The sequence below is a fragment of the Crocuta crocuta genome, unplaced genomic scaffold, assembly GCF_008692635.1.
Source record: "Crocuta crocuta isolate KB4526 unplaced genomic scaffold, BGI_CrCroc_1.0 scaffold119, whole genome shotgun sequence".
Classification (NCBI taxonomy): domain Eukaryota; kingdom Metazoa; phylum Chordata; class Mammalia; order Carnivora; family Hyaenidae; genus Crocuta; species Crocuta crocuta.
In genome coordinates, this window is record NW_027551562.1 from 8,886,918 (window position 1) to 8,899,620 (window position 12,703).

At 48.8% G+C, this 12,703-nt stretch overlaps 1 protein-coding gene across 7 annotated transcripts in view; it reads right to left on the reverse strand.

The window, feature by feature from the left end:
* PTK2 (protein tyrosine kinase 2) overlaps window positions 1-12,703 on the reverse strand; it is a 245,595-nt gene that overhangs the window by 117,772 nt on the left and 115,120 nt on the right. For all 7 annotated transcript variants that reach the window (XM_077750005.1, XM_077750004.1, XM_077750007.1 and 4 more), the window contains one exon: window positions 12,455-12,517. In XM_077750005.1, the coding sequence (XP_077606131.1) occupies window positions 12,455-12,517 (63 nt within the window). The remainder of the gene's footprint in view (window positions 1-12,454; window positions 12,518-12,703) is intronic.

The following is a 12,703-nucleotide window of genomic DNA, read 5'->3' on the forward strand; positions in this document are numbered from 1 at the left end:
GGGTGTGGGTGCTGGTCACCAGGGAAGGAGCACACTTTCCCCCTCTGCTCCTTTCAGGACAACTGTTCCATCATAAAAAGCACTTTTCCTGCAGAGAGCTCTGGACTGGAATCTTCGCCTTACCACAGGACACAGGGAAACCCGAGGTGATCTATTTGTAGAATGGGAAGGCCAATTCCTGCCGCAAACAGTGGCACTAAGGATGGAATGGGAACGTGTGAAGTCCCTACAACTCTACGGGGGTGGTTTCCTTTCTTCCAGAAATATCACAGATGCCCCCCTGTCCACAGGCCTGACTCCCTGCTGTCTGGGCACAGGGAGGTGTGACCCTTTTCTGCCATAAGCAGAATATGCAGTGGGGGGAGGGGGGAGGAGCAGCTAGAAGAGCAGGTGGGAGGAGGACTGGCAGGTGCCCAGGAAGAGGTGTGGCTGCGGGGGGGGGNCTTTGGGACACAAGGCTGTTAATGTCCAATGAGTGAACATGTGAAACGGCCCCTCGCCCCAAGAAGGGGAGACTGGGGGTGGGGGGAAGGTCTGTTTCAGATGCGTGGGGTACAGGCAAGGTGTACCTCCCAGTGGGGGTTTCAAGGAGGCAGCCGGCCACCAAAGTGTCTGGGTGAGGGGCAGGCCCAGGGCGGGACTGACCTCCTCCTGACCGTGAGACCCGCACTGCTGGGACCCAACCACGCAAGGCATCCACTTTTCGTAAGGTCAAGTGGAAAGCAAAAAATTTATCATACTCATTTCTGTCACAAATGGGAAAATTAAAGATGGACCTAAAGGGCTGTATGTTTCGTGAAAAATGAAAGAGGGGATACTTCTTCGTGACAATGAAGGCGATTACTAGGGGTTCCTTTTACTTCCAAGATGAAGACAACTCCATGGGGGGCGGGGGGAACCTAAGCCCAACTACTGCTATTAAGTATATAGTTTAGCTTTTCCAACTACTTCTGAGCGATGGCTCTGTAACTTTTGTCCATGTGCTAGAACTCTTTTAAATGTGACACATGGCAAGTGGGAAAATAAAAATGAGGCTAAACTAAGCAAAATCACTGAAAAAAATGCAACAACACATTTCTGCTAATTTAATCAGGAAGCCAGGCTTCTTGAGTCTTCATGGTGGAGGGTGCTGAGAAACGCCAGGAGCGCCTTGGGCACTATGTTCTAAGTGTCAGGGAGGCCTATTACGGACATCCAACCTTAGACCCTCTCTTAGGACCCCCGGCAGGCACAGTAGCCTGCCCCACTTTGAATACGAGGCCACGTCTGCCAGCCTCCTATCTGTGGAGTCGAGCTCAGCTCCTTGCGCCACTGAGCTCATCTGAGCCGGAACTCCACAACCATGAGAGGATGTGAATCAGACAACAGATACTTCTTCTACATCTTGAACACAACACAGCTTTGTTATGAGGCCTTTGCTATGAGGTAATTCCCTACTATACAAATGATTGTCAAGGGTAGGTCCTGAATTCACATACATTCATTTCACAAAAAATTATCTACAAGAGCCTTTTAGAATCCTGCCGAACCCCCATTTGCAAATTAAAGCATGAGGTTTTCAACTTCTACATAAGTTCAAAGGACCTTCCTAACCCTCAGACAGCTGAAGAGATATTAATGTTAGGTGAGAGCCATACTGTTCACTGCAGTGTGCATGTGAAGCGATTTATACTTAAATTAGTTAAAATTAATCTAAAAATCTAGTTCCCCAAACCACAAGAGACTCTCAACGACACAGCAGGAACTGACAGCTGACAGCAGGAGGCGGGTGGGGCCTGGGCTAGCGGGTGATGAGGCCCAGGGAGGCCACTTGTCCTGATGAGCCCTGGGTGGTGTACCGAAGTGACAACTCACTGAGTTCTACTCCTGAAATTGTATATTAACTAAAACTTAAATAAAAATACACAAATAAATACAATAAAAATCTAGCTCCTGTCGCAGGGGCTACATCTCAGGGGCTCAGTGGCCTCACGCAGCCCACTGGGCACACAGACACTTCTGCCACCGTAGGATGCCGCACTGGGCCGCCGCGGTGGGTCCAGGGCCGGGGGACACAGGTCAAGGGCTCCTCAGGAAGCACAGGGGTGATGCTGGGCACGGCCACACGGCCACCGCAGGACAACCACGCGGGGCTCGAGCCTCCCGAAGCCCAGGGCAGGGAGTTGGGCGCCTGCAGCTCTCACTGGGCAGAGCCTACAGCTGGTTCCGCCTGGCCACATGCGGCATGCTCCGGCCACTTGTCTCCCAGGAGCGGCAGGCCTCTACCCATCTAGTCTCTAAGAGTCAAATCCTTTTCATCTGAAGCTTCAAGGAAAGCAAGGCTGTGCTCGTTTTTCTGCTCACGCCGGGCACCACGTGAGATGACGGGCAGCAGAACCACGCGCCCCCCTTTCCCAAGTGAGATACGGTGTAAACAGCCAACTGCACGGAAGGTGCTGCCAGACAGCGAGGTTCCCAAGCCAATAAATACACTGGTTGAGATTTAGGGATCCTGGGGCTGAAAACTGTATTTGTGATCAATTTTAAACTAGAATTCTCTTGATGAATGTTGAATTTTCTTCTGTCCCTCACAGGAAACACTCAAACCATTACGGACGGACAGGACTTCCTTCTTCCCTTGTGCTCAGCCTCAAGGCTGTGCCTTCCCGCGTCTCAGGGCCGACGACCNCCTCCTGCAGCGCGCCTCCCTGGCTCCCGCCCAGGTCTACATGCACCAGGACGAACTCTGCAGAGTGCACCGGGCCCTGCCTAGACTCCCCCGCCTGCGGCCTGTCCTGCACACGCGCATCCACGCCTGTGGACCCACCACGCAGGAGGCTTCTGGACAGCTGAGTATAGAATTAGCTTCACTATAAAGAAGTTCTTATGTCAAAGACAACTTTATTTCCCCTTTGGAACGGTTTCTGAGAATACTGAGACCTTGGCTAACTAATACTCTGTGGGCACAATTCCTCAAAGATTTAAAGCCCAGGCAAAAAAGCAACCAAAACTGATGTTAAAAATATAACTAAAATGTGCATTTTCATATAGTGTCCCTCCTGTCCTTGCCCCCCAACTCTCAGAATTGAGTATCTTTAATATATAACTACCACTGAGATATTTAACCTCTAACATACCTTAGGCCTCTTAAGAAACTGATAAATACGACAATTCTCTCACTGCAGTAGAGACTGCTCTGTTTGGCCGGTCCTCCCTTGTAGTTGTGGCATGTGACCAAGACTCAGCCGGCATCCCTCCAAGGGACAGTACTCTGTACACACCTGTGGCCTTGCAGGGAGGGGACAGAATGCCCACCTCCTCCTCCTCTGTGGGGCTGGAATAGACGTGACTGGGATACTGGGTGGCATGCCACAGATGCTGGGGTGGCCACATTAAAGAGGTGTAGCACCCTGGTGACAAGGAGCATTGACCGCCACCCTGTTCTGCGTGAGAGAAATGATCTTCTGTCTTAGTCAAGCCACTGTCAATTCATGCAGCTTCTCGGACCTATGGCCACAGGCAGCTAAAGAAAGCACTAGATTGCTATTAAGAGACAATGAAAACAATGCAAAATTGTAATTAGCTTCAGTTAATTTTAAATCATAAATTTGTTTTCATTCAAGAAATACTGAGAGCATCTGGGTGGTATAGTCAGTTAAGCATCTGACTCTTGATCTTGGCTCAGGTCATCATCTCACTGTTCGTGAGTTCGAGCCCCATGTCGGGCTCTGTGCTGATGGCGTGAGCCTGATTGGGATTCTGTCTCTCCCTCTCTGTCCCTCCCCAACTTGTGCACGTGTGAGTCTTTCTCGCTCTCTCTCTCTCTCTCAAAATAAATACATAAACTTAAAGTCATGGGAAAAAAAGAAAATACCAATGGACGGTACACCTGTGAATGTGAGTCACTGCTAGGTGCTGGGGACGGCAGGAGGCCCCCACCCGTGCGGCTGACACTCTAGCAGAGGACAGAGACGGACGCCAACGACTGCAGAGAGATGCGTTACGTGCAGAGACGACTGAGCACACAATTCTAGAAAAGGCAAACCACTTAGTAAGGAAATGAGCAGAAGCGAAAACTTAAGTAGTTCGTTTAAAGTAATTTCCACAATACCATTCTCTGGTTTAAAGAAGAATCACTAGTACGTAAAATTCTTTCTTCAACAATATCACAGTCGGAATGGTAATTTAAAGCCAGTTTTATTAGCTTATTCTGGTTAATCTGTCATTGTCACAATGCAGTTGTTAAGCTTGAGAACAAAACATTTTTCTTCAAACCTCTGATCTAACCTCCTGCGGCAGCGCCTTCCCCGCCCGCCCCCCACTTTGCTCATAAAGGTGTAAATGGAGTCTCGTCCCTGCACAGGCCCCGTGCCCTGCAAGTATGAGTCTGCGGGAGGGCACGTTCTGGGGCCAGGCAGTCACGGCCACAGGCCTCCCCTCTGCCTACAGACAGGGCACACTGCTTCTACCAAGGCTGCAAAGACAGGGAAAGAAATACGAAGTCTTTGGTTGGTTTGAAGGAAAACTACAGAAGTTCCTACAAAGTGCTAGAAGCCAGCCCACTGAGCGGCAGCATGGCTCCACACTTGTTCTGAACTGCAGTAAAGTTGGAGGGGTCTTCTCCACTAGGCTGAGAACAAAGGAGATTGTCTTTACATTTTCTGACAGGCGGACGATCTGACAACTTTTCTCCTTACTGGCAAAGAGAGAGAGAGCCCTGAAACAGACTAATAGGAAATAAGTGGCATTCTGCATTCTATTCGAGAAAACAGCCACCTTCCTAAGTGGCTCCGTGTCACCAGCAGTACTCGGCAGGGAAGAGGAATGCCGAGGCCCCGTAGGCCCGGGGCGGCCGGGTCCCTGGGCGGGGCGGCCAGAGTCTGCTGGGAGCTGGACTCCCCGCTGGCCGGCTCCGCTTCTGAAGCCCGGGCATCGGCCTTCCCAGCAGCTGTGCGGAAGACATAACGGAGGGTGCTCCTTTACAGATTTTTAAAGTTTAAAATATTTAAAAAAATACCCAGGGTTGTTCATGGAGTAAAGCCACCTTTCAAGAGGACAGAAACAGAACTTTACCACCAAAGAAATGCATAAAAAGAATTTCTAAGTAAGATACTTTACGAAAAAGGGAAACCGACCCCAGAAGGCCCTCTGAGCAGGCAGCGCTCAGGCGGGAACAGCCTCAGTGCGGGGGTTAGGAAGGTGGGGACCGCCAGCTGCTGGCTCCCGTGCTGGGCCTGGACTCGAGGGAGGCAGCCGCTGAGCCTGTCGCCCCTGGCTCTCAAAGAAGCCCCTCCAGAGCCCCACCTGCCCACACTCAGACCACCGGGCTCTGAGTCAGGCCACCGGAGGCTTGAGTGACTCCAAGGAATAGCAGACTGACACAGTCCTGGCACCGTCACACGCGCACCTGCAGCAAGAGGTTACTGGGGACAAAGAGCATATCACATCCTGAGGAAAGAACCTCTGGAACTGAAAAGGTATCAGCGGTGAGATGAAACACGAGCTTGACGAGGTACGACAGAAAGACTATTTAGAAGGGAACGGGGGGGCTTGGAAGACAGATCCGAGGACGGGACACACTCATGACACAGAAACAGAGATTGGAAATGGGTCAGAGCTGGCCCCGATGTCCCCAGCTGACAGTTCCAGAGCTCATGGCATACACCTCCCGGATGGAAGATGCAAATCCACAGAGCCAAGCAGTCCGTAGTCCGTCCCGTTCCCAGCTGGGTGAGGAGAGGAACGCAAGCTCAAGGCAGGGGTGAAGCTGGGAGAGCAGCCACAGAGAAACGGCAGCAGACGTGTCAGCTGCTGTCCTAGAAGGTTACCTCTCGAGTGTGGATGAGGAACGTGTGTTAAGGAGGACACCGGAAGGGCGGGCTGAGGTGATTACAAGAACGTTTAAGAGACAAAATGGTGAACATGCAGCCAAACCAACAACGTCCGCGTAAAGTCATAGCAACACCTCACACATGGGCTTTCAGCAGAGACAGAACTAACACCCGGGAAACGGCGTGTGAGCTGGAAGGAGCCACGCAGAGTTTGCACGTCCCAAGGTCCTTGTGCCACAGAAGAGAAGGTTAAGATAACTTATTGTTTTAATTTTATGTTTATTTATTTTTAAGAGAGAGAGACAGAGTGGGAGTGGGGGAGGAGCAGACAGAGAGGGAGACACAGAATCCAAAGCAGCTCCAGGCTCCAAGCTGTCAGCACAGAGCCCGATGCGGGGCTCAAACCCACGAACTGTAAAATCAGGACCTGAGCTCAAGTTGGACGCTTAACTGACTGAGCCACCCAGGTCCCCCCGAATAATTTTAAATCTAGATGTGGTTAAGTTAACATAGAAGGTTAAAATGTAAGGGTAACTAATAAAAGGATAGGAATCCTTTATAAATTTCCAAACCATTAGAGACAAAAGTTTAGAATAAGAGAACAAATTAAGAAATAAACATCAAAAAGAAAAAAGGAAAAGCCGCACACCTACACACACACAAATCCCCTCCACAAAAACGATAGAAATAAAGACAACATGAGCCAGTCCAAAGCAATCAGTCATACTAATAAACACAAATATACTAAACCCATCAGTTAAAAGAAAGATTGGTTAGCGAACTGGATTTGAGAAATCCTGCTCTATGAAGCTTACAAGAGACAGGCCTGAATGTAGAAGGATGTGAAAAAGTGGGCAGTAATCTAAGAAAAGTAATACAAGAAAAGAATAGAAAAAGTAATGGAAGAAAAGGAAATGAAAACTAGGCCGGTGCTAACCTAAAGACCAAAGAAACTTTACGGGGAAGCCCCCCCACAACAAGAAAGCACGACGAGGCACACAGTATAAGTGAACAATGGCACGAGATTCAGTTAGGCAAGGAGACAAACATTCTGTGTGTTCAAATAAAAAGCCCCAAACACAAAGCAAACGCGGACTGAAACTGACAGAGCTCCCGTCACACAGAAACTCACCTCAGTCACTGACGGGCCAGCAAACAAAACACCAAGAAAGACAGACACTAACGAGCCTGAATCGAAAGCGCACTTGTAAAACCACACTAAGGCATCTGTAAAGGCCGGTCTTACGAAGCACAAACAGCAGGAGCTTAACCGTAGAATCTGGGCGGCAGACAGACTGTGTCCGCTGCTCGGTTCTTTCAACTTGCTGCGTGTCTGAAGATCTTCCTAGTAAGTAACAGGGGAAACAACCTGACACCAGCCCACAAGGACAGTCTCTAAAAAGCCAAAGAAGCTGTTACCGCACAGACCCTTAAAAAGAACTCCTTTAAAACAATATTTGCACGTCTGCAAAGGTGAAGATAGAAATAAATCCACAAAGGTTTTAGAATAAACATCAGGTCTAGGGCGCCCGAGTGGCTCAGTCAGTTGAGCATCTGACTTCGGCTCAGGTCATGATCTTGTGGTTCGTGAGTTCCAGCCCCGCATCGGGCTCTGTGCTGACAGCTCGGAGCCTGGAGCCTGCTTCTGATTCTGTGTCTCCCTCTGTCTCTGCCTCTCCCCTGCTCACACTCTGTCTCTCTCTCAAAAATAAACATTAAAAAAATTTAAAACAAAAGAGAATAAACATCAAGTTTTGAAACTCAAAACTGAAAACAACTGGCAGATTTTACATTAAAAAACAAACAAAAAAAGGGGCACCTGGGTGATTCAGTCAGTTGAGCTACCAACTCTTGATTTCAGCTCAGGTCATGAGCCCACGGTTATGGTATCGAGCTCTGTGTTGGGCTCCTCGCTGAGCCTGGGGCCTGAGATTCTCTCTCTCTCTACCCCTCTCCCTGGCATGCTCGCTCTCTCTCTCTCTCTCAAAAAAAATAAAAATAAAAATAAAAAACACAAAAAATAAAAAACAATATAAGAACAAGTTCTGCGTGATGAGAGCATCTGGTCGCAGTTGACAGACAAAGACAAATTAGGAAGAACATAGAGAACAAGTACTACAAACACAGTTAATGTGACAAAAACCTTTTAATAAGAAAACACATAAATATATTGGAAAATCTGGTAAGAAATTCCGCCAATGTAAAAATAAAATAAAAAGGAATATGAAACGCCCCACATGTGGGAAGGTGTTCAACAGTAATCAAACTGAAGTACATAAAACAAGCTAGGATTTGTTGTCCAACAAGCCAAAACGAACGTCACCTCATGCTGGTACATAAACGCACAGGGCCACACCTGTCTGAGGGACTGACACACTGATGTACAGTCACTGGAAACATGTCTCCAGTACGAGGCCATGTCCAGCGTCACTGCTTGTCTATTAAACCATGTGCTGCATGGCCTAAGAATATTCATGAAGACTGTAAGGCTGTGAAGGCGGTTAACGCTAACTGCTGGGATTCGCAGACTTTTGTGTTATGTGACAGTATGGTTTCAAGTTCTCCAGCTGGAATGTATTACTATCTCTGTACACGAATAAAAACTATTTCAAAAGGCTCAGCATTAACTTAACAGATGAACTCTGAAATTCCTCTATGTGCTGTCTTCTTACTAAAACTCTGAGGTGATCGTACGAGTTTGGTGTTCATGCTTCGCAGCGAGAAGTGCGGGCCAACGTGAAGCCAGGGCCAGCACAACTCCACACGCGGGGGCAGGCATCAGCACGGGGACCCCGGAGCACACGGCGAGGACAGTCCGCATGCAAGCAGGACCTGAGCCTAGGTACTCGACTACAGGAGCAGCTTGGCCGGCCGTCACCCATAGAGAGGGCAGCCGTGCACCTGCACAGCCCCGTGGACCCGCCAGAGGGAGGCGGGCCAGAGCGACACGGGAGGCAGGCACGGTCACACCCTGAACTTCAGCCCGCACATCCGCCCCTCTTTTCCTTCCCTATTGTGTCTGCTTAATGTAAACCACATACCTGAGTAAGAACACACAACAGCTGCCTCACCACAACAGATAACCCCACTTTTCACCCACACCCTCTGATCGGGCGTGCGATCCCGAAACTGCGCCGCGCCCGTTTCTCCCGTAACAGGGAGCACAGGCCCCTGCCTCTGGACACTGACCCCACATTCCCCACTTCCCAGGCCCACCCATCGGGGCCCCACCTGGTTCTCTGCTCCTGTCACCTCAATTTCTGTAATCTTTACAAATACGCCAACTTTACACCAACTCTAATGCAATCTCTGACTTTCGTTTCAAACAGATCTGAAACTGGAAACTCCTGTCCGCACACAGAGCACCCAGCAGCCCACCTTGATGGGTACCTGCTTCTTCATTGTCTTTCTTCTGTCTGTCCTCGCTGCTACAAACGTGTCAATGCCCTGTCCATGGAGGTTTTACTTGGGCCCCTGACGTCCTGTGCTCCGTGTCCCTTTTACAGTACACCTGGCTGACTTCATGCTGTGACCACAGTTCCTACTGTGCCTCGCAAACACAGGGCAGGATACAGCACACACCGTCTGCCCCGAGTCACTGCAACAAGACAGGCTTCCCCGGTGACCTGAAGGATACACCCAGGTGGCTTCTGCACTCTGTCACTAATGGCCAGGCGATTTATAAACCAGGACCTTCTGGACTTCACGGACTATCTACCAAGGACCAGACCTCTTTAGATTGTCATGTTTACCCACCTGCTGGCTTTTCACCCCTCTAGCCCTAAACCCACATTTCTCCTTCCTTTTCATTTAAAAAACAAGCACGTTCCCTGGGACGCCTGGGTGGCTCAGTTAAGCGTCTGACTTTAGCTTAGGTCATAATCTTGCGGTTCATGGGTTCAAGCTCCGTGTCGGGCTCTGTGCTGACAGCTCAGAGCCTGGAGCCTGCTTCCAGTTCTGTGCCTCCCTCTCTCTCTGCCCCTCCCCCAACTCAAGCTGTCTCTTTATCTCAAAAATAAATAAACATTAAAAAAAATTAAAGAACACTCATTTTCCCTCAGAACTGAAAATCAACGTGCTTCTCTCAGTCTTCCATGAACAGAACCACTTCCTGTGACCGTATCCCTGGTGGCCCAGGACAGAAACCAGGAGGGCTCCGGGATCCCTCCTGAAGCTTCTTTACCCAAATCTAGCCAGCCAGCCAGCCGGGCACACAGACTCCAGCTCTGGCCCGCTCCCTCCCGGCTGCTGGGACTGCTATGCCCACAACACAGCCTCACTCCTTCTCTAGGGGACAGGAGGGATGCAATGGTGCCTTGTTCTTTGATTCTATTTTTAGTTGTTAATAAAATTCTAATCCCACAAATATAGAGCTCTGAATCACAAGCCCCCTGAAACCATGGCAGCGGCGGTGTCAAGGACCAAGCCCCCTGAAGAAGGATCTGCCCTGACCACGAACTGACGGTCTCCTAGCTGCTACCTGATTGTTCCTGTTTCTGTGTCTTTACAAAGCCTCATCCCTCCTCCGGTGCCGGCACCCCACCCGCCCACATTCCTTCTTCAAGACAGGGTGACCACACCTCCCGTGACGCCAGCTCAGACACCAGGTGCCGTTTCCCCACACACCCTCCAGGGGCTGCTGGTTAAGCTCCCCGCGTGTGACTCCACAATTCTGTGCACTTATCGGAGTCTCCCCTCTAGCTGTGAGCCTCCCGAGGGTGGACATTTTGCGTGATTCGTCTCTGTGTCTCCAGCACTCAGCAGCCAATGGCTCGGCAGGTGCCTGCTACCGTCTCTCAATGAACTAATAAGAAAGAACTAAATGGACAAAGGAACAATCAACCAAATAATCAAACAGGTCAAACTAGCCCTGCTTTTCCTGAACTTCCATCTGAATTAAGGACAAACCTAGTATCTAAGATAAGATCTTCAGCAATTCCTCCAATTCTAGTCATTTGTATTTTAAGCACTAACAGTCTAAAAGGCTAAATAATGTGACAAATGTAAACAAAAATCTAAACCACAGTGAATGTTAGTTGCTTTGTTTTTAGGTTATTAACGGCATCATGACTTCTATGCCATCTACGAAAGGTCAGGAAATATTTCACCTAAAATAATTCTTCCTAAGATAATCCAGCTGATCTAAATTTTTCATTCATCTCCAACCAGCTCCTTCTTTGCCCTATCCAGTCTGTAAAGGGGCACAACATATGTACAGGTGGTGTCGAGATCAACACAGGCACAGTGTTTGGGGAGTGTCCTCTGTGCTGCACACGGTCACAGACCCTAGGCGGACACGTCGCATTCAGAAGTCAGGCTGTGAAGTGGCTCTCAGAGCCTCAAGCAGGAAAGACGGGCCAAGGGGTACTCACCCAGCCCTCACAGCCTGGTGCACAGGAGGCTCATGTTAATTACAGAAAATAACCATTCCATCTACTACGACCAGTTATTATTTCAAATGGTTGTACCTGCTCTGTAACTAATTTCCAAAAATGTTCATTTCCACTTTTATATGTAAGCGACCACACCTCCCCTGCAAAGTCTTGCTGTCCAAACGGTGGGATATTAACCCTCACCTGTGTGGCAGTGGTCGGGCTCCAAGAAAGTCCAAGCAACATCTGAGGCCAGTTCAAGTTGCTATCACAGCAGGGTGGTGATGGATAACCTTTTACTTTATTTTACCACGTCTCCCAATTACCACAAGGAGTTCAGTAACAATAGAGCCAGAAAAAGTCAGTGCTGGCCAGCTGTGGCACTACTGCTACCCAGACTAAAAGTGGCCTTTAGTGGTACGTAATAAATACAAACTCTCTTTTGCTGCATTCATTATTGAAAAGATGAAGAACAGAATTCCAGCCTCCCCAGACATATGCTCCACCGTGGCTTACATGCATTTAATACAACCTAATATAACAGTCTAATACATAAATTAGTTCCATTAATAGAAAATTTTCCTGGGGTGCCTGGGTGGCTCAGTCGGTTAAGCGTCTGACTTTGGCTCAGGTCATGATCTCACAGTCCATGAGTTCGAGCCCCATGTCGGGCTCTGTGCTGACAGCTCAGAGCTTGGAGCCTGCTTCGGATTCTGTGTCTCCCTCTCTCTCTGCCTCTCCCCTGCTTGCTCTCTGTCTCTGTCTCTCAAAATAATATAAGAACATAAAAAATTTTAAAAAAGAAAGAAAAAAAGAGAAAATTTTCCAGTTATTCTAAATATTCTGATACACGAGCAACAAGTAAATCATATATCTCAATCTGTTTTGGGAAAAAAAAAAAACCCTCTGTAAATGTATACAGAGAATATAAATAAAAGCTGAATCGGTAATTCTGAATTTGATGTGAACTAGAAGTGAAGCTTCACCCCAATGTGATTCAATCCACAGAGAGAGGAGTCTGTGCTGACTTGCCACAGACATTATTAGCCTGATGACACCTGTCAACAAATTAAACCATCTGTCCACACAATCACGGTTATTAAGAATGCTTTCCTTTAGGAAAAAAAAAAAAACAGAAACAAAACCTTTCCTTCCTCCAGACCTAATGGTTTTAGAAACAGCAGTGTTTCAGATTCTGAAGAGAACTTGAAGCAAACCAGCGGGCCCGGGTCTGCAGGCGCTCGCTGCATGGCGCAGCTGTGGGATACTCACTCTAACACTTCATAGTTGGACTTCTTCTCCAGGGCGTTGCCGCGCATCTCCCAATACGAGCGCCTGGAAGGGGGAAGACACACGTTACACACGAGCGAGGAATGTCTCCGTGACTGGAAGGCACATCTATGCTGCTGCACAGCAACTGCCATGGGGCTCAGCCACAAACATCCTGTTAAGCAGTAACAGAGGCCGGATGCGACCTCCCGTGTCGTTCCCGTGCTCCAGTGAGGCCAGGACCAGCTAACG